The sequence below is a fragment of the Lissotriton helveticus genome, chromosome 8, assembly GCF_964261635.1.
Source record: "Lissotriton helveticus chromosome 8, aLisHel1.1, whole genome shotgun sequence".
NCBI classification, from domain to species: domain Eukaryota; kingdom Metazoa; phylum Chordata; class Amphibia; order Caudata; family Salamandridae; genus Lissotriton; species Lissotriton helveticus.
The window spans coordinates 376,190,435-376,212,476 of record NC_136069.1 but is presented as its reverse complement, the minus strand read 5'-3'; the positions used below and the strand labels follow the sequence as shown (position 1 = coordinate 376,212,476).

General features: G+C 44.0%; 1 protein-coding gene across 7 annotated transcripts in view; it reads right to left on the bottom strand.

Moving 5' to 3' along the window:
- The window catches only part of NBEA (neurobeachin), a 1,787,704-nt gene that overhangs the window by 801,971 nt on the left and 963,691 nt on the right, over nt 1-22,042 (bottom strand). For all 7 annotated transcript variants that reach the window (XM_078657170.1, XM_078657173.1, XM_078657172.1 and 4 more), the window contains 2 exons: nt 20,429-20,537; nt 12,282-12,448 (listed from right to left, as the gene is read on the bottom strand). In XM_078657170.1, coding sequence (XP_078513296.1) covers nt 12,282-12,448; nt 20,429-20,537 — 276 coding nt within the window. The remainder of the gene's footprint in view (nt 1-12,281; nt 12,449-20,428; nt 20,538-22,042) is intronic.

Here is a 22,042-nt window from a genome sequence, read left to right as displayed (position 1 = left end):
TAACTCTCTTTTTGGGTTCAGACAGTGGAGACTGTCTTCTTCCTTAGGAGGATGCGGTGGAGCATAGAAGTCGGTAGGATGACAGATTGCCCTAGATGGACAGATGTCTCCACCTTAGGCAAAATAGAAGCCCTAGTCTGGAGCACAACTTTGTCTAGAAAGAGTGTCGGGTAAGGAGGCTGAGAAGATGGAGCCTGCAATTTGCTCACCCTCCTGGCAGAAGCTATTGCCACTAAGAAGGCTGTTTTGATGGTAAGCAGCCGGAGGGGGCAATTATGCAGTAGCTCGTAAGGTGCACACATCAAATAGGTGAGAACCAGGTTAAGGTCCCACTGGGGCATGATAAATGGTGAGGGGGAAAACAAATGTGTAAGCCCCTTCAAGAATCAATGTACAAATCAGAGATTTAAAAAGGGACGGTTAAGCTGGCAACCATAGAAAAGCAGAAAGGGCCGAAAGATAACACTACAGAGTACCAAGAGCAGAGCCCTGCTGGGCCAAAAAAAGAATGAAAAAAAGAATGTCAGAGAGGGAGGCAGACAGGGGGTCAACAGACTGTTCTGCACAATATTTACAAAATGTTTGCCATCGCCAGCCGTATACTACTTAGTGGAGGGACGCCCGGGTGCCAGAATAACTTCACAGACTTCAGGAGAACGGTCAAAAGCTGTCAACTATCACTGCTCAATCTCCATGCAGGGAAGCAGAGAGTGCTGCAATAGAAGATCCTCCTGAAGGGGCAGCCTGATCGGAGGATCGAAGCACAGCAGAATCTCGGGATACCAAACTCCCCATGCCTAGCCCGGAACCATAAGGATGACTTGGGCCCGGTCCATCCTGATCTTCTTGAGCACTCTGGACAGGAGTGGTATGGACGGAAATGCATAGAAGAGGCCTGTGCTCCACTCGAGATGAAAAGAGTCACCAAGCGCGGGCCACCTTAGAAACTCCAGTGTGCAAAACGGATGATATTGTGCGTTCTGTTTGGAGGTAAACAGATCTAATCAAGTCTCTCCCCACTGCTGTAAGACCTTGCGCCATCTCCGGATGGTGATTCCATTCGAGATGTGCGAGGGACCCACACTGAATTTGTTTGTCCTGGTGTTCAGGGAACCATTTAAATAAACAAAATGGAAGTGTAGAGGTAATGGTGATAGAATCACCCTCCTTGGATACGTGTATAAACAATGGGATTCTATCAATGTGATAAAGGAAATTATCGGTTTGGTTTTTCTGCTTTTTTCTTTTTCGGAGAAGGGTGGGTGAAGAGCCTGTTCTTTGCCAATGGCAAAGGAAAGCACTATGTGTTTTTAAAATACCCCTCACACACTAAGAATCCCTTAGTGTCATGCTTCATCATAGGGGTCTTCCCGTCCCTCTATGGGGCGGGGCGTGCTGCGACCTACGAACTACGCGGGAGCACTTAGTGGGGTTTGATATTCCCAATCATCCTGAAACAGGACTTCCTCGATTATGTCTAGAGTCTCATTGTGTGGGAGACTTGTGTAGAGACTCTCCACGTCACAACTAATCAGTAGTTGGGTATCTGGATTGAATGTTAGATTTTCTAGTAGATTGAGTACGTCTTTGGTGTCTCTGAGGTAAGTTAGGGTCTTCTGGACCATTGGCCTTAGAAATGCGTCCGCGAACTTAGATACTGGTTCCAGGATTGATCCGTTGCCAGATACAATCGGGCGTCCTGGTGGGTTGTCTAGGCGTTTATGTATTTTGGGTAACATATATAGGTATGGTATCTTGGGGTTGTTTTGGCATAGAAATTCTCCCTCTTTTTTCGTTATCCAATCGTGTGCTAGAGCCTCCTCCACCATGGTATTGATTTTTACTTTGATCCTGTCCGTAGGGTTAGTATGGAGTGTGTTTTGTTTTCTTTCTCCTTTTTCCTTCCCTCTAGAGACCGATTCAGGTCCATTTTTCTGAATATTAGGGTCCATTCAAATCCTCTTAATAAATAGAGTAGCCGATTTTTGCTACTTTATTTTAGGACAATAGGCATACAACCTAGTGAGTTACTTGAATAATTTTTAGTAGGGACTACCTTAGGTCCTGATGAGTAAACAGTAGGGGACTGTTTACGAAACATGTCGACCAAGTAGGGCGCCTCACAGCTCTACTACCAACCCCTTTTTAATATTTCCAGCTAGACAAGCGAATAAATCATTTTTTCTACTAGCCAGGAAATGTTTAAGTCTTATTTATTGCTACACATAAGTCCCTACACATCGTTAATCACCCACATTTCCTTCACACCGCACATAGCCTATTCTCAAAAAACTAAGTGCTCTCGCGTAGTTCATAGGTCACAGCACGCCCCGCCCCGTAGAGGGACGGGAAGACACCTATGATGAAGCATGACACTAAGGGATTCTTAGTGTGTGAGGGGTATTTTAAAAACACATAGTGCTTACCTTTGCCATTGGCAAAGAACAGGCTCATCACCCACCCTTCTCCGAAAAAGAAAAAAGAAGAAAAACCAAACCGTTCAGGCAACCAGCCAGGTGTTGAAACACCAGGAACATTCCCTGCTGTTCCAGCCAAGTCCAGCGGCGCAGGGCCTCCTGACAAAGGTTCCACAACCCCACCCCACCTTGTTTGTTGCAGTACCACATGGCGGTGGTGTTGTCTGTGAACACCTGAACTAGCCTTCCCTTGAGAGTTGGTAAGAAGGCTTTCAGTGCCAAACAAATTGCTCGAAGCTCCAGTAACTTGATGTGGAGCCCGGCTTCCACCAAGTCCTCTGATCTCAACCTCTCCCAGGTGGCCGCCCCATCCCAGAAGTGACGCATCTGTCACCACTATAAGATTGGTTGGGGAAGGGAGAGGGGTCTGCCTCTGACCCAATCATTGTTTGTCAGCCACCACTGCAGATCGTTCACAGTGCCCTCCGAGATATGGACTAGGTCGGCGAGATTTCCCCAATGCTGTGCCTATTGAAACTTCAGGTCCCACTACAGAGCCTGTTTGTGCCATCTGGCATTATGCACCAGTAGGATGCAAGAGGCATGAGGACCAGCAAGCCTCAGAGTCAGTCTCACTGAGATCCAGAATAGAGTCTGAAACATCAGTATCATAGCCTGAATATCCTGGACTAGCCGCTTGGGAGGATAGGCTCTAAACTGCACTGTGTCCATAACGGCTCTGATAAAGGGGAGCGTCTAAGAGGGAGTCAGGTGTGACTTCAGCACGCTGACAGTGAAACCCAGTGAGCGCAGGAGGTTCATCATAGTCTGGAGAAGGGAGAAGACTGCTTGAGGTGAGCCTACCTTCAACAACCACTCATCGAGGTAGGGGAAGCCTGGAAACCCTGACCTCTGCAGATGAACTGCGATCCCTGTAATCACCTTGTGAACACCTGAGGGGCACTGGTGAGGCCAAAGGGAAGCACTTTAAACTGAAAGTGCTTGTGGCCCACCGTAAACTGCATGTAGGGATGATTGGCAGGCAGGACGGGAATATGGAAATCTGCGTTCTACAAATCCAACGCTACCATCCAGTCTCCCAGGTCCAGAGCAGACAGGACCTAGGCAATAGTAAGTATCTTGAACTTTTCTTTTCTGAGGAAGTAGTTGAGGGCTCTGAGGTCGAGGATAGGAGGAAAGCCTTTGGCCTTCTTTAGGACCAGGAAATAGAGGGAATAACAGCCACTCCCTATTTCTGACCCGGGAACCCTCTCTGTAGCTCCCTTGGAGGCCAAGAGAGTTTTGACTTCCTTTGCGAAGTAAAATAAGGCAATCCTCCATCAACCAATCATACGTTGGAGGCATGGAGGGAGGGCAGTTCCAAAGAGGAGGCAGTAGCCCCTTCAGACTATTTGCAAAACCCACTTGTCCAAGGTGTTGTCTGGCCAGTGGTGGAGGTGACCGTATACGCTGCCACCAATTGGACGTCAATGAACTGGTAGGATCAGACTAGGAAGGTTTGAAAGCGGAGGAGGAGGGTTTTGTGCCTGACCTGACTTCTGGCCTCCCGACCCAAGGGGCCAGGGTGAACCGCGCACATCGCCATGCTGAGAATGCTGATCTTGCACAGTCCTCTGGCTTGGATAGGCCTGGCACTGTTGGATACCCCATCCGTAGCCACAAAAGGAGTGAAAGGCGGATGCAAGCCGACATGACACTGCCCTCGACTCCTTAAAACACTCAAGCGCCGCATCTGCTCTGTCTCCAAAGAGATGCAGGAGCCATCTAAGGGCATGTCCATGAGGTTGGCTTGGACATCCTCGGAAAAACCAGACGTTCTCAGCCAGGTGAGGTGCCTAACGGCCACCATTGAGGAAATTGCTCTGCCCAGCTAGTCTGTTGTGTCTAAACCACAGCGTATGGCAAACTTTACTGCATCTCTCCCGTCTGCAACACCTGGGAAGAGGACAGCCCGGGCCTCTTTTGGACTTGTGGCAGCACCTGTGCAACCGTTTCTCATGTGAATAACAGCCCAAGAGGCATCCAGTGTTTACTGACCTCAACAGAAGGCTGATGTAAGAGAAGATCTTCTTACCAAAGCTGTCCAGCCTTTTGGATTCCCTATCCGGGGGTTGCGGAAGAGAATGCGCCACATGAAGTAGAGGTTTGGACGACCAGGCTCTTGGGGTTTGGATGATTGAAGAGGAAAGCTGGGTCACTGGGTGCAGGGCGAAAGTTCTGTTCACAGGATCCCCTGTGCTGGGCTTGAACCAGGAGCCCAGTAGAACCTCTGTCAAGGCCTTGTTAAATGGCAGCAAGAGTTCTGAGGTGGAGACACCATGCTGCAGGACCTCCGTCAAGACATTGGTCTTGAATGCTATTGTAGGGAGCTGCCCTCCTCCATGGCCATATTAAGGGGAGACAGCATGCCAGGCTCTGGGGAGGTGTCCATGCCACTACCATCACCCAGGTCCTCGTACCATCTGGTTCTTCATTGAAAAGCGGGATTTCTAAGGGATACAGCTGCCCCTCCCAATCCTCATCCAATCCCAGCCCTTCTGAATAAGGCACAGAATACAACATGGACCGCAACGGCTCAGTTGGCATCAGGGGCCGCCCAGCCTGCTCCGTCTCATCCAGAATAAGGATAGGGGAGGCACCGGTGATGCATAGGGTCTCAGTGTCGGGGCAGTGTTGGGGAAAGCTGCTTAGGAGGTACATCTGACTTCAGTCTGGATCTGGGAATGGACCCAAGAGGAGCCCTGGGAGCAGGAGCGGGTGGCGCGGAACCCCAGGAATTCCCTTCGGATGAACCTGCGGGGCATGAATGCACGCCATCAGGATAAGGTAGCCCAAATATGGCATACATGTCATCATCAAAGATTTTTAACAGGGCGGAGGACACTCCCGGCCCCGCAAAGAGTGGGAAAAACAGAGCTGAACCAGACACCCTCTCCAGTGAGCAGGGCCTTGAGCTCCGAGACTCCTCCATCTCATCTGGTGAAGGACAGGGCGAAGTCAAAGTATGCTTCCACTTCTTAAGATTTTGATGGTGCTTCTTACCTGACTTTGACGACTTCGATTGAGAGGAAGTGCTCGGACCTTCCTCTTGGCTGAGACCAGGAGCGGGAACAAGATCGCTGGGGAGATCTAAGAGGTGCCGAATGCCAGGCCCCCAGCAGCTTTAGGGACTGCTCCCTCAAAGCGTTCAGCGTCATGACCCGGCAGTCGGAGTATGACTTCAGGTCATGTTCATGCTCCAGGCAGCAAAGACACAAGGGGTGGGGGTCCATAACAGACATTGTGCGGTGACAGGTACTACACGGTTTTGAACCTCGAGGTCTTCTTACGTGACACACCTACACACAGTGAAAAGTCGACAAAAAGACAAATAAATCTATCAAAAATGACAGGGGTAGCTCTCTTCGATGGATCTGCGCTGGCTGGCAAGGAAAGAAAAGAACAGAGGTCAGCGTGCTGAGGTGTTACCTATATAGACAATGCAGAAGTCACGACAGCGACAAACCCAATGCCTAAGACGTCACGCGGAATTGACCAACACCAACCATCAACGTGCAGGGGTACTGCTATCAAAATCTTCTGGATCCATCCCGAGGCCTGGAAGCTCTAAGGTAAGGAATCTGCGGCTAGATGTCTTAATCAGATTTGGAGTTTGAACTGCATTATGTTGTAGTTAGTGGTAACTTTTATTTGAATAACAAAATAAGACCAAATATTAAAAAGATATTTTTTTTATATTTATTTGTATTGCCTACACCACAAAACCTAATTGCTTTTAGGCGGTAGTAAAACCACCATTCCAGGGACCGGGCTGTGTTAACAATGGCAAACCCAGCCTTTGATTGCTGAAAGGAGATTTAGATACATAAATTAACACAAATGTTGTCCCAAGTGCCAGGAATCAGTTGAATTAATGCTACTACAGAGAAATAGCAGTTACAGATATTTCTGCAGAGAACTTGCTACAGGTAAAGAGAAATATAAAGCAGTTAAAGACACAGCTAGAGTATAAGTGCAGTAGTTCTAATTAGTCACAAAGAGAAGGACTAGAGTGGCTTGTGGAGAGGGGTGGCATGTGGCATGTGGCATGTGTGCTAGCTCTGGAACGCTGAAGTAATCAAAAAAGTGATGAATGGAATGTTTGAATTAATCTCAGTCACCGATAATTAATCAATCTATCGATACTTTGCATACCATGTCACCACAGTTTGGAACCAGCTATTTGAAAATCAATCCTGACCCTGCTCCGATTGGAACAGTCCAAGCCTATAGTCTCTGGGACCCACTTCCTGGGGCAGTGAAATCAAGTAAAAGGGAGGGGGCCACACAGTCCCCCTTCTTGAGCCTTACTTCTATGGCCCAAGGGTACCCACACCCAGAACATAGTGGTTTCCCTGCCCACGCTGATAAGTTTGCTCCACTTGGCAGGAACATTTTCAAAACTCCTGCCACTCGGGAGCAAACACAAAGTCTGCTCTTAGGCTGTGGAAGCTTTAAAAATGCTCTCTCCGGCCGGGAGGAGACTTTTGACTGTTTCCCTGCCTACACTAATGCGGACAGGGAAACAGATTCAAATATTGCTCCTGCCCGCAGGGAGCAGTATTATTAGGTGCTCCTTTCGGGTGGGTGCATGCTAGCTCCTCCTGCTTGTGGGGCGCTTGCACGGCCCAACGAAGTCCTAGAGCTCCCCCCACGATCCCCAATGAGTATACGGTGGGTGCTCTGGGTGAGTACCAGGCACCCACCTTTAAGAAATGAGAGCCCCATGGGATGGATTCTCTGGTACTGATAACAGCTCAGGCAGTGGGGCCATGCAGTCGCCCTCCCCTGCAATTTTTAAAAAACGGCCCTAGGGGAGGCGGTCCCCTGGGCCTAATAAGGCTTGGGGAAGGGGGCCACACAGCCCAGCCTCCCTTTAATTAAAAATAAAACCCTGGGGGATCAGGTTTCCAGGACTAAGCTGTGTGGCCAATACCCACTCACAGTGCTGGGCTTTTTAGAGTTTAAAACATTACGTTATATAGTGCTATTTATTCACTGAAAAATTAAAGGTTAAAGTAACATTATAGTTAAATATATATATATGTAATTATATATATATATATATATATATATATATATATATATATATATATATATATATATATATATATATATATATATATATGTAACAATCGTCGCTTACAATCACCTCTCCTGGGCAAAATGACGAAGAGTGGACCCAAATATTCGTGCCAATTGAAAGTGCTTTATTATTCACCCAGCCAGTCCGCCATAACGTGTTTTGACCCTCACTCAGGTCTTGATCACATGCCGCGTTGCTATGGGAAGAGGCGGCATATAAAGTACAAAAGACAGGAAGTGACATTACCATAGGGTAAATCTCATCATGGAAAGCAACAAGTTACTTTACAGCAGCTACCGAGATCGTATTGTGCAAATTAGAATACAAGAGTCACTATAAGTGTCATTCAAACTAAATATATAAATATAAATATATACATTGAATAAATAACTTTGTATTATAAAAGTATATGAAGTCATAATATTTTTTCATACAAGGCACCCACAAAATCTGATGTTTGATACATTATTCACATGCGCTAGACGCCCTTATGAACTCCTAAATCTCAATTCGATAATAAACACATTTATTTGTGTAAAGGGCGATAACTCTTAAAAAACGCTATGTATTGATTATGCACAACCTTTATACTCAATTGGCATTCTGTAATTTATAGTTGCTTAAAACGATGTGTTTATATATATATATATATATATATATATATATATACACAAATCTACACCAGCGAGACCATGCCATCCTGGATCTTTGCTGAATTGGTAACTGCACAAAAACAAACGGTGAGTGTGCGCACATGTCTTCTCCTTAAATGAGTTGTGCCCTCCTAAGTTTATGTATTAGAAAGCTAATGACCAGTGATGGAGTTATAATTTACAGGACTCAGTGTGTCCAACCAAACAGAAAAAGGGGACATTAGCACTCTAGCTATATGCATGATAAAACAAACAATTATTGCCTACCAGTTAATCTTTTTCGCCCTGTGAGACAAAGGAAGGTAAGCTAATTAAAACGAGAAATCACCATGATCATAAATCACTCTACTTGAAACATTATATGCATCATAAATCAAGGAGACATGGCCACCATTAGGGTAAGCTCATGTTCTGATACTCAACCCTTGGGGTTTTTTCTTTGATCACGTGATACAAGCTCACAGAACACTACTTATTTATTAACGTGTATCAAGTGACCATATCACAGATGCAACTCTACCACTAGCCCGCCCAAGACTGCAATTAAGTTATAATATTTTTGCTTTATATCTCCCACCCAGAACTCATCAAATTCGGCTTCTAGCCTGGCACATTCTTTAAGCCATTTCAAAGGAATCAGTAAACAAACTATCCTTTTTCTTTACTGGACCTCTTGCTGTACATCACCCACCTTTATCTTCAAGGAGCACATTTAGTGGGTTGTGATCTGTGGAGTAAAAGATTGTTTTCCCAAATGTATGTACTGAACTTTTCTGAGAAAGACATTAATATGTAAAATGCAGTCTGGTGTACATTTGATCGGCTAATCTAATTTCTACTACTACGTGGTCAGGCCATAGGTCAGTTTTAACTTGGGGCTCATAAACACAGCATCTTCTTGTGAAGGTCAAACTCTTTGCTGCCACACTGACCCGCCAGGAGAGGCTTAGAAGTAACAGGCTTCTGACCTGCATCTGCAGGCCCCACAGTAATGTCTACACATTTTCATCACACCTCCTTATGCATCTGGTGCTACTTACATAGAGTGGACTAGAGGCAGGACCAATCTCCCTCCCTTCCTGCCCACAGACGTGTTCAAGCGTTGTGTTGAGAGGCAAGGACTACTGAATGAAGACGGCGACAAACATGAGGCCAAAACACAATAAACATGTAAAGGCAATTAACTGAAGAGCATAGGAGAGAGACTGGAGAATGTCCACTGAGTGAAGAACATGGCTCAGAAGGATCACAGATGAGTTTCACACCACAACCACAGAGTACACATCTTTGCAGTGCATGTAACAGCAAAGACATAAAGGAAATATGTACAGACCAGGGTATAGGGAAGACAGAGTGCACTGGCAGAAGGACCAATGAGTGATAACTAGAGCATAGACTGTGAATGGAATGGCAGAGTGAGCGTCTAGACTGGGAAAGGGTCCACAGCATAGACGACAGAGTAGATAGACGAGGGACCGACATATAAGCAACAGAGTAGAAGATAGGACAAGTGACAGGGCAGACTGCGTTATAACCCACAGAGTGAGTGATGAATCACAGACTTGGCTAGAACGACGTTGTGATGGACATAGATCAATTTTCTCTGTTCCTTAATCTGCAATCCATATGCAAGTCTCCTCTATCCATGACCAGTATACCTGTCTGCTGCCTTTGTTATGCTATTGTTGATTTGACAGTCTGGTCGAACACTTATTTCACATTCAAAAGAGATTAGCAAAATTAGCTATTGAATAACAGTTGATACAAAACAAGCCACTTTTTTCCACATATATGGCAAAATATATTAATTTCTTTATTCCAAACTACAAATCTAGCAAGCTTCAAGCAATTATTAGCCATTTAAAAAAAGTTTTTTAGTAGTTCTCGACAGTTTAGGTATTTTTAATATATATTGTGTCATTCATGTACTGAAGTCAATATTGTTTATCCACTGTACAATGTTATTCGTGGAATCAGACACACCTTGAACATTTGACTCACAAACACCTGGAACATCAATGAAGACAGCATGGAGAGCAGTATACCTTAAACTTTTCTATTTGATTTTACCCTTCAGATGCAAGTTTTACGCTCAAAACTGCCTCTCCAATCTCCACTAAACTTTAAAGGCAATGTAGCAGCACTACACAGTTATGGTCTCCCAAAGCCGGCTAAAAGGTCCACCATGAAGAAAGCAATTACTTGCCACCTAACAACAGACAACAGAAACTTATCTTGGACACAGCGGTCCAATCGCTAGCCCTTCAAATTGCTTATCTTTAACCAAAGAAGCCACTGTCCCTAAAACAGCACAGTACGTGGGAGTGATCATCTCATCCAAAAGTTTCCAACAAAATGCAAGGTATAAGACTGGAAATCATGATTGTAAAAGTCCACTCCTGCTTACACCCTACATGTAATCCTCGGTTAAATACCTTGCACTTTTTTTTTACATTCCCTACAAAATAGCAAAACGATCAAATAAAGGAGTAAAGACGTTAACACAAAAAAGAAAAAAAGGGATTAAGTATAGATAATGTATACATTGCTTTGTGAATTAAACAATGTGCACCTTGAACTAAAGATATGCACAAGGAAATGAAAATCACCAAATATATAAATTTTATGTCATCAATTATATCAATGTATGCCGACACTAAAGCACACACGTTTTTGATGAGTATCTGAGTTCTTACAAATGCCAAAGAAGTTACAGAAATCTGTTAGCATGGGAGGTCACTTTAGAAGAAATCAAGGCGGAATTTCGCAAAATTAACGGAATCTAAGCATGAAGAGAAGAACATATTTTGCAACACATGGAAACCAACTAGTTTTAAATTGAAGCCATGAAATTGAATATCTGGGAAAGAAAGTATCTTATATATACACCCAATGAGTAATTTGAATAGGCATGCATATACGCATGGATGTTGCTTATTTGATGATGGATCATTCAAATATATTTAAAGAATTACCAGGAACAATATGCAAACTCGTGATGTTATCCAGTACGTTACTGTTGCTTGCTTGTACAATTATGACTCAACACCAAAGTTATTTGTCTTATTTTCACAGTTGTGTGGGTTTTCACTGTGTAACTTCCAATTGACAAGTTACAAATGGATCCCATGGGTCTTACCTCTAGCATACAAACGTTGCGGACATCAAAATAACGGGTGTGGAGAAAAGTTCAACCAGACCAGGCACCCTTTCCCCCTAATTTTCCCTTTAGGTTCAGTTTCCTTAGTTTTCCTGCCTCTCTCTCCTATTTCCCTTTTCTCAGCAGTCAGTCAAGTTTGAAGTGCCAGCAGATGTGTTCTTGCTCCTCTGCCATTACCACTTGTTCTAGGGATTCTCCAGTTTTAGTAGCTGGCATGTGATGTCCTTAGACATCTTCAGTTATAAATAAGGCTCCCGGTTTTCTGTTTTTACAGATACATTTATGTATCTGTAAAATGTGGATAAAAATGGAAATTAGGTAGTTTTATCAGTAATTCTAAATGCTGTCACTTATGAATGCCAGACTAATAGCTGTGTGGATTAACAGGTAAAGGGGTTAAAAAGAAAGGAAATTTAGTAATGAGGCTTGACCATCAGTAGATATGCACAACGTTTATACTAAAATTTGAATGTTTTCATATAAGTGCATTGATTTATCATATGTTGGTGTTCGTATCTATGAAACCTGTCAGGCATTCAAGTATGAGTGTGCACTTTTCAGTTAAATAAATTTGAAAATATACTGGGTTTAGCTTCGCTTTTTCACGAAATCCAAAATAAATATGGATAAATACAGATAAAATGACCACAAAAAGTGGCTAATTACAGACTGAAATGTAAAAAAATGTAATACCATAAAACCGAAAGGCAGAAGTATAAAACACGTCTGAAAACACACATGGTCAAAAACATTCTACTTTTTTTTCATTATACAAGTACAATTACTGGTATAGGCAAAATATGTAGACACTTGAAACTGTATGCACTTCTGCCTTCCTAGAAAATTCCGTGTTGGAGCAGCTAATAAAATTGGAGAAACTTAACTATGTTTAAGATATGATTTACCTTTGAGAGATTGCTCCCCATGCTCCATGTTTATTTGTCAAAATGTTCAGAATTTTCTGCTTCAGCTGATTAGCTGTAACGTGGTCTCTGTGCTTTGCAGCACTGATGAGATGGTCACACATCTTTTCCTCTTCTCTCCTGTCAGCTGCATACTGGGCACACTGAGACTGCAAAACCAGACAAAAGGAACATTAAGATTGAGAAGCAGAGTTTACTTACGTCTAGTGTTTATGTTGAAAGCTGTGCAGGGTTGTGCTCCTAAATGATCACACACACTAACTTATTTCAGGGCGGCACATAATGTGTGTGATGGGGTGGCAGCAAGTACCACAGTACAATAGAATATTATATATGGGGAGGCTGCCTTTTCTGTATGCAACCGCATGTCAAACGTTTTCTGTGGGCTAGTGTGGCCTGGTGGTTTGCTGCTGAGGGAATACACCCTCGCTTGCGATTGTTGTTGCTGAAAATTTAAAGGCAGAGCAAGTGCGGAAAAGCTAAGCTTATCTGGAGGAACAGGGTCAAGGCTGATTTGTATGTGTCTGGGTCCACATTGGAATTGTGTGGCGAGCAAAATAACAATGGTTTAAACCCAAATCTGTTACCGGGAGTGAATGTTTGACAATGTTCAACATTCCATCCATCATCTTTTTTGTTTTGCTGATCTGAAGATCAGCAATTTTTTTGCTCCAATTTGTTTTTTTTTTAATATAAAGATCAGTCATGGCTGTGAAAAATAGGTTATGTGGTTGCTTGAATGCAAAGTCTTATTGACTTTCAAGTTGAGAAAAATTATGAAAGAGTATGATGTGAACAACTGCACAACTGGAATATACAGGGAAGAAACACCTGAATACTATAAATGCTGAAGATGCTGGTCTGACCAAAACCAAACCTTCTCTAATGCCTTTGTTTGACTTATTGAGAAATGCCTCCCAAAGGTCCACACCCAGCTGCAAAGGAGAGAATTAACCAAACACCTGCAGACCTAATGAACCCAAGAAGATTAATAATCCTTCAAGTGAACAGAGCTGCAAGCACATTCTCATTTTCTATTAGGATGATTCTTGATATGGAAGGCATTCCCGACCGTACCTAAATGGAAACAAGACCATCCATGACTTTACAACTGGAACTGATGCCAATACTGGCATCCCTTATATATCTAGGGTGTAAATGCCCCAGGTTCTGCTTTCATAGTGTGAGTAGAACCAGACGTTTCAAAATGTTCTTTGCAGGTTTTCAGCCACAGGGTCCAATATTTATAGTATGCTCTCATAGGCACACAGGCCGTGGTCTATCTTTAAACTCCTTGATGGTAACATTTGATGATCTTGTGGCTCTAACCCACGCCTCCCTGACTGCCCAACTTCCATGGTCCTTTGCAAACTGCATTATCTCCTTGTACCTCAGTTCCTTCATTTCCAAAAACTGGGCCCTGTAAACACCAGGCTCAGTAGTATTCTCGAGCACTATATAAAAACCGGTCAGGACATTTGCAAAAATCCCAGGGGACGAAAATATAAAAGGATACCATGTACAATAGTGCAACCACTTCCAAAACATATCACCAAGTTTGTGGTGTTTGTCACAAGCAACTCCGTTAACACCAACGTCCAACCGAACACACTGGAGACAAATCCTTACATACATCCAACATGCCCCAGATATGGCAAGTAGTCATATGTCCTTGTCCCCAACAGAACCCACCACATCCGCTTTGGAAGGGACACATCTGTCCAGCCATAAGATCTGTAACCAAGTGAAAAGTTCCTCCTCCCCTGGCCATAAACAAAATACTACACTAACAGTTGAATAAATAAGACCTAAACGCCTACCTAAAGTACAATAGATGTGAACCATGATCACAAACTGATTCAGACTTTGCTCTGTGATGGTAACCCTTGAACCAGGTGGAAAGTCACTGAATTGCCGAAAATGCAACATGGCCATACTATAGCATGATTCAGTATAACATAACATAACATAACATAACAAACGAACAGGATAGAACTGAATCATGAATTGATGTGGACAAATGAGATGGCATTTAGCAAAGAAACATGCAGGCAGGAATCACATTTCTATACGAGATTTTGCCTTGTCAGATATCTATGCAATTAAATGCTAGGATTGGAATGGGTTGCTTGTTGTGGGGTGGTTTTAGCTTGTATTAATCATACTGTTAATGTTCAATAAACAAGAAAAATAAGCAATATGTTTATGTTTTACTAAAAGCTATTCTATCCAATAAAGTGAATCCTATGTGCCACGTAAGCGGTGTGGAGGTAAAGACTATGGCATCCCACAGAGGGTTAACTCATTTTTAACGCAAACTACCTTTTCTGTACAGCCAAGCGCCAATTAGCACAAGGAGGCGCTTCTCTAATGAGGTTCATATTTCAACAGCTCATTGGATGTGAAATTAAATTTCCATTTTTCTTTCCTGAACAATTAAAGTCAAAACGAACGTGGGCCGCAAAGATGCCATTTCACAGAGCCCTCTAATAGCGCAAAAATTAGTCTCCCCCTCAAGAACAAATGAAACAGAATTTATGAGCGCCTGGCTTGATATGAAAATGAGACAGTGCACTGCCTGCTGCACTTCAAATAAAGCTTTGGAAGAAAGAAATGTGGCAGTCGAAGGGCAATCTGCCATTTCTTGACTAGTAAATCATCCACCTCTATTTCCACAGTGAACGATGATTAAAGCGTGGTATCTAAACAGAACACTTCCAGTGAAACATAATATATAAATACTAAAACGCTTAAATGGAAGTCATTTTGCAGTTGAGCGAAAAGTGCCAGATAGCAAAGAAATATTTCTCAATTGGAGTGAGACGTTCATTGAGATAGGATGGACTGTAGCGACCACATTTCAAGGCCAGGCACAGGTTCATTTGTTTATTTTCGACATTTCAGGTACGCCTTGCTCAAATTAGGGAATAATAAGGAAGTGGAAAGGCACTTCAAGTCTTCAGTTTCCTTGACGCCTCGTAAATATACTCTGCTATTACAATGAATCAATTCGGATTTCGATTTCAGTGGGTCAATACGGCCTGCTTCACAAAGAGTTACAAACTGCTTCAAAGCATTATGCTGCCATGTTGGCCAATAAATCAGTGATTTGATGTTTCTAATTAAGTAGGACATGGCCTGGATGGAAACAAACAAAGGGACAGACTGCCAGTCAAAATAACTGTCAATGGACAGTTTTAGGGGGAGGAGTGATGTGAAACAATGTTTGCACATATTCTTAAGTAGTCCCATCACTTCATAAGTGCAAACAACATAGAAGAATTGTCAAGAATTAGAATTGTGACATTCCGTTGACTATTCCTTAAACTGTGCAGGGAACAACGCCCTGCATAATCAGACCATTTGTTTCTATTAAAAGGCTACCAGAGCTTTAAACATTTAATTTGGCTTCTTTTTCTGTTTGACGCATCAGCTGTCGTACAGACCTATTGCTAACAATATAAATCCAGTGAGCTTTGGAACGGCCCCTTTCAGCCATTGGCTTTCTTCAACCAACCTCTCCTAGCCATTGGACGGGGACTTTGTCAGTCATTTCTCATCTCCGTGGAGTACTCATCTCTCAGCTAATGCCAGGGGCTCTTTCTGTATATACTTCTGTCTCGACTTAAGTGCTTGCCCCTGCTTGAGTGCACCTATGGCCTTCTCAGTCTGCTCTGCGGGCTCCCTCCTGTGTGTCGAACTCTGTGCCACTGCTGCAAATGACAAGCAGATCAAACCGCGACCTATTAGCTTTGCCAGGCTTGTTTGTTTATTCCTCTGGAGAATAAACTTGTGCAGAGATAACACCATTTCAGCACTTCATTTGTAGGACAAATAAATGATGTTACAATCTTTTACACACACACTTCCACGTTGTTTATATGTGAAGAGGGCAAACGAGCATTCCATAAAAAAATAAAACAACGTTTTATTTCCTGTGTACGCGCATTTTCGATCAAGTGAAAGTCACCAGTACCCACAAAATACACGCATACACCAAAGCAGAGTGTCGGGGCTCTCCTATGACAACCGACAAAACACTGCAGCCCGTATCCGCACAGGCCTCCCTTATTCTTGGTGGAAAAGAGCAAAAGCCTAGAGGCCTTTGTGCCGTTAGGGAGCCGAGCTAATATTCCAAATCCAATTTGCTAACCGAAACTGAAATTTAATTGAATATTCGCATTTTGTCTCAAGTTCTGACAGCACTTATACATCAATATGTTTTTCCAGCAGCAGATAACTCAATCTGGTTTTGTCATCTCGGGTTACAGAACGACGCTCCACACATTAAGAAATGTTATTTATTGTCGAAGCAATATAAAAACTTCCTTCTAACACACACTAAATTGTAAATATGTTTTTTTTTTATCTCACTGCACAATAGCCGGCATCCCTTTGTTAATAATGTTGCTGCGGTCTCACAGGGCAAGGCGCCTGCTGCCTCTCTGACAGCATGAAGGAAAGGGTAGGTGTTTTCTGAACAACAACAGAGATCTTGGTGTCTTCATTTTTTCTGCCAAGGTCAAAGAGCAAGAAAACTAGTATATCTAATGGTAGGTTTAAGAGCGCTGCCTGGCTGCGATAAGAAACTCATCAAACCGCAGACGGCGCGCGCTCGCGTTTGCCTCAGAGGTGCCTGCCGCCATTTTGACAGGGGGGTAAGTACAGCTATTTATTATTTGCAAAGATTGGAAGCTGGGCCGCGAGAGTGATAGCCGAAGCTCACAAGCCGCCCAAAACACACGTTCACGGACAGTGCTTTCTCACAAAACAAGTCTTATGTGGAAACAAACGACTTTTTTGGGGGGGAATGGTGATGAATGCTCAAAGCATTCAATTTACATTACATGCACAAAGCGTAATGCGTTTACAGATAAATTTATTTTGCATGAATAAACTATGACCTTCAGACCAGCCCACATCTTTTTTTCCGGTTTTAACTTCGTTTTCAATAAATCAACCCTTAATTCAGAGCGGGAGGTGCTAATTTCCACTTCTTAGGTTAATCTGACGATTGAGGTGCACCAACAATCGCAAGGTAAAATACAACGTGAGCGGTGGAGTGCAGGAACAAATCCAAGGTCCAGTTTTCCATCTGCAAGACCTAAAGAAGCAAAGGGCCAGCCTAGTTGCAAAACCAGACTACAGCCTTGTGAAGCACCCACGATCGCTCATCCGGAACCTTACCAGCAACGGGAGCCTGAAAATGCCTTGGGAGGTAGGTGGTGTGACCCCTTCCCCAAAAAGTAAAGCTGCCCCAGAGGGTGATATCCCAAAAGTGAAGCATCCCCAGGCAATGGGGTCCCCAGGGCCTGATAATGGCAATGGGGTCCCCAGGGCCTGATAATGGCTCAGGGAGGAGGAGCCACACACCTCCTCGCCTAGAAAAAAAATCTACTTCGACCCCCCATGGGCCCTGGCCCACCTCTGGAAGATTATATTTTAACAAAATTGAATATAAAAAATACACAGGCCTATGGATGTAGGATATCCTACCTTGCCCCCTATATGTCTTTTTTTACTTTTTGGACAGGACAAGGGACGGAGCCCCCAAGTCCTAAAATGGCCGCCGCCTCATCTTTGTTGATGTGGTGGCAGCCAACAAGACCATTCCTTTTCATCTGTCAGATCTGCGGATCCTCCGCAGTGTGAAATATACAACTAGTTTAAACCTTAATTTCTTGAAAACAACAGAATAGATGTAACCAAAATCACAAAAAACACACTTTCTGGACCAAGATCTAGCTTTCTGCCAAATCCGTTCTGTAGTTTTTGAGAAATTAAGGTTACAAATGTATGTATATTTCACACCACAACTGAGCAGAGCCAGAAAAAACGTGGACTTCTGCACTTCTGTAATATGACCCCCCAAGATAAGGCTAGGGCCCACGGGTATCCTTTTGTATATTTTATTGGGGAGGGGGTATTGTAGACCCCAATCCCCAGGGCCAAAACTGATAAAAACCAAAATCAGTTATCTGATCTAATTTATAATTTCTCCTCCCCATGGAGATTCTGCCATGCTCTTGCCGGCCCCCAGGCTAGGACAGCAAGTCAATTGCCGATCCAAGTCACACCACTCCGAGATGGAGACATGCAGGACCCACAAAACTGCCATCGCGTGGGGGACGGAGGGGGAGGGGACGGAGGGGGAGGGGGCGGCGTAATTTTCTTGCCAATGAGACATTTCTTTGTGGCTACAGAGGGTCTCGCTGCCCAGAAAAACTGCATTACAACTTTGCTCGAACCCTTTAGCCTCCTACTCACTTCCCCATCACGTGCTACCAGCGCCTCTGTGCATAACTCATGCGGGAACTTGAGTGAGTTTGAACGTACGGCAGGCGGATGGTATTGGTGCAAGTGAGAGTGTTAGTGGCTAATGTGAGTCAATGCTGTGGGGCACTGGGAGAGGCATTCGCTCCATGAGACTTTCCCTTTCTTGCTCTTTGGGACCCTGGCCCGAAATCAGACCATCTGTTGACAGGCCGCCTTTATAGTCAGCAAAGGACAACGGAGGACCCAAAAACAACACTTGGAGGCTCATCTGAAGTACACCTGATCGCTCCTTGAGCTTGTGGGTGGAGGCGGTGGCAAACTGCCTGGGGAGGAGGTAAGTGGTCAATAGTCCTTCAAGTGAGGCAATGGCAGAGATGCTGTGTTGCTGTTGGTCACCAGTTGGGTTCAAGCCTGTGTTGTTTACCTGCGCCATAAGGTGCCTAAAAGACTCTGGTCGGATTGCCCTCTGGGGCTTTTCACACCTATATTTTCACTCTTGCACGACTGTTATGAGGCACTCCTCTTGGTTTGTACAATAGGTAAAAGGAAGGCTGCGACCTGTAGACCAGCTAGGCCATCTGTAGTGCCCAAATTTGCCTCCATTGACAACTTTTTAGTTAAGGCTGTTGGAATTATTATTAAAGAAATAGACATGATTGAGAGGCGGTGGTCTCTGGATCTTTCCGATTCCTTAGTTTCCACCATGAGTACGTTACTGGGTCCATTTACAGGTGTGCACTCAGCCCTGCTACCTCCTATGAATGAAGTAATCCCACCACATCTTGAGCCAGCCCTGGATTTGTCAATGCAGGAGTCAGTATTTGGCCTCAGCCTGCTCCAAAACGCAAGCATAAAACCAAAAATGTGCCCTTTATTAGTAACAAGAGATCTAATGACCAGGATCCTGGACCCTCTTTTGACCAAGATGATAGTTCCCGTACTCCCATAAACGTACTAAATGTGCCAACTTGGGCTCCTTTCTTGACATCATTTACTGACTCCCTCAAAGCCCATCTGGATCCCCTACTCGCTAGATTGGATAAAATCGAATCTGAAATTTCCAAAATCTCAAAATCATGGCAGTACCCCAGGTGGCTACTCTGGCTACTGAGGGCGTGCCTAATGAACATGCTACTTACCTTCGGTAACAATATATCTGTAAGGGACATATATTAGTTATAGGTTCCTTACCAAGGCGTCAGACATTAAATTACATTGTTGATGACATCATAAAGTCATTGTGACAGCGTAACCTAGGGTTTTTGTACTTGGAAGTGGTCCAACACGCTACACCAGTGGCTAATTCGTTTGATCACCAAGCGAGTGGTAATGGACATAAATTTGACCACATGCTGGACACATAGTATATCGTCCAAGACATCACATTTGCTGGATGTTACCCCTTTTCTGCAATTCACCTACCTCAGAACAAAATCCTCAACGGACTTTAATGACTTTTAAATATTATTCTTGCCACTGGGGCGGACCTCACACACAGAGAAAAATGTAATTTTGTAAGCATTTCTTTTTATTTGATGCCCCCTAGTACGATGTTCCTAATGCTGTTAATTTACATCACCTTAATGTAGAGGCAGCAACTTATATGTGGGGCCACCTATAAGAGGATCCCTAAGGCAGTTGACTTACCTCAACTTAATGGACAGTCAGCAACAAGTGAATCTAAGTCAGCTGGATTTTAAAAAACATGAAGCACGTTCCCTAATTTACACATTTATTCATGTCTTTATTACCTGAAAGGGGATAATACTTGCCAGTCCTTTCAGTTAAAAAGGAAATCTATGGGTTACCAGCAATACAAAGAACATCGGGAATTAAACAACTGGCCCTCTTACCTCAAATTCTGCATGCTTATGCACATCCTCTGCTCGCTGCCTGTTCAAAATAAACTCTGCTTCGTTTGCCACGCGCACTATGTGGTCTTTCATGGCGTGGCACAACAACCTGGAAGAAAAACATGTTCATTAATGGTACAATGCCATAGGTGGATCAAGTCAACAAGAAGCTGTTTCCATACAATCCCATGTGAATTATACTAATTTAATTCATACTTTCAAGAGACGATTAGGTTTTCAGTGTTTTTCTCTTCAATTGCACTCCCTGACAGTCATTGGCTTTTAATGAATACTGTAGTTATTTTTTAACCTGAAGACCAGTTGCAAGTGCGAGTAATTCTCATGTTCGCTATTCAAGTCTATGAGCGATGTGAGACCATTATGGATATTTTCAAAATAACTTTTTATAAGTGACTTTTTGTGAGTGGGCCGCTTGCAACCTAGTAGTTAATGACTTATTAGTATCTATTGAGTGGGTGTAAGAGAGGAGGAGGTCGCAGATGTCACTGTCAGGTAGATCAGCATTCAGTCTCCTGGGACGAGAGGAGGAATTGGGTAAGGGTATAGTTTTTGAGCTAAGTCAATAGGTGTGCGGGTCATGGGAGAGATACATGCCTATTTGGGAGATGGACCAATTCACCAAGACACTATTGGGTCTATGTGTTTGTGGGTCAGAGAGGTCTTGCAGATGGCCTGTTTGTGTGGCAATGGGAGGGGGGGCGGTAGGGGGGTTATGGGCTGCACGGATGACGTGGGCGGCAAGAGGTTAATCAAGTTGGGGGGTATAGGTTCTAAGGAAAAGAGCTTCAGGGCATAAGGGGGGGCTGTGGGCACACCTGAGGGATCCTCTCAGAAGAGCTCAACGGACGGGAGACTGAGCAAATGAGCGTGGGAGGGTCCAGAGATGAAGGAATCTCTGTTTGTCCATGTAGGGGCCGGGGAGGCAGGTGCTATGGGCTGGCAACTCACCACTTGATTAGTAAGCCTTGACGGGGATGAGGACTCTGGCGTGGCTAGGTTAGTAAAGTAGGTGGGGTAGCAGTTGCTGATGGTAGGGAGTGGGCTGATTGACGGAGTAACCAAGGACGTTAGGCAGGGTGTGCGAATCTCATCAGGGTAGCTAGGGTGATTAGGGAGGGGATGTACATTTTTATTGTTCATGGCCTTCTTGAGGATAGGGAAGATCTCATTCGAGGATTGTATTAGAATATTACCATTGTTGTATAGGGATATGGTAACGTTCGCTTTACAGAAGGGCGTGGGAGAGACAGACAGTGTGAGGCCATAAGGTGTTTTCTTGGTGTCTAATTCGAAGCATGGAATAAAAGACATTTCTCCAGTTTGCACATTTTTTTGGTTTAAAAGATGTGGTCATTCGTTAAAATACCCTTGTAGTGCACAAATATGGGTCTGAGATAAGTGTTTCAGGGTGGGTTTTGAGGAGCTGGTGTTTGAGTCTTTTCGATCCATTTTTGGATAGATTGGGTGGGTATTCGTGGAGAGGTGTGGTGCAGGGGCCAGGGCAGCTGACTACGGAGCACAGGGTTCACGGTTCGATCCCTAGCTGCGGCAGCTCAGCTCAGCTCAGCACCATGTGACTCTGGGCAATAGCTC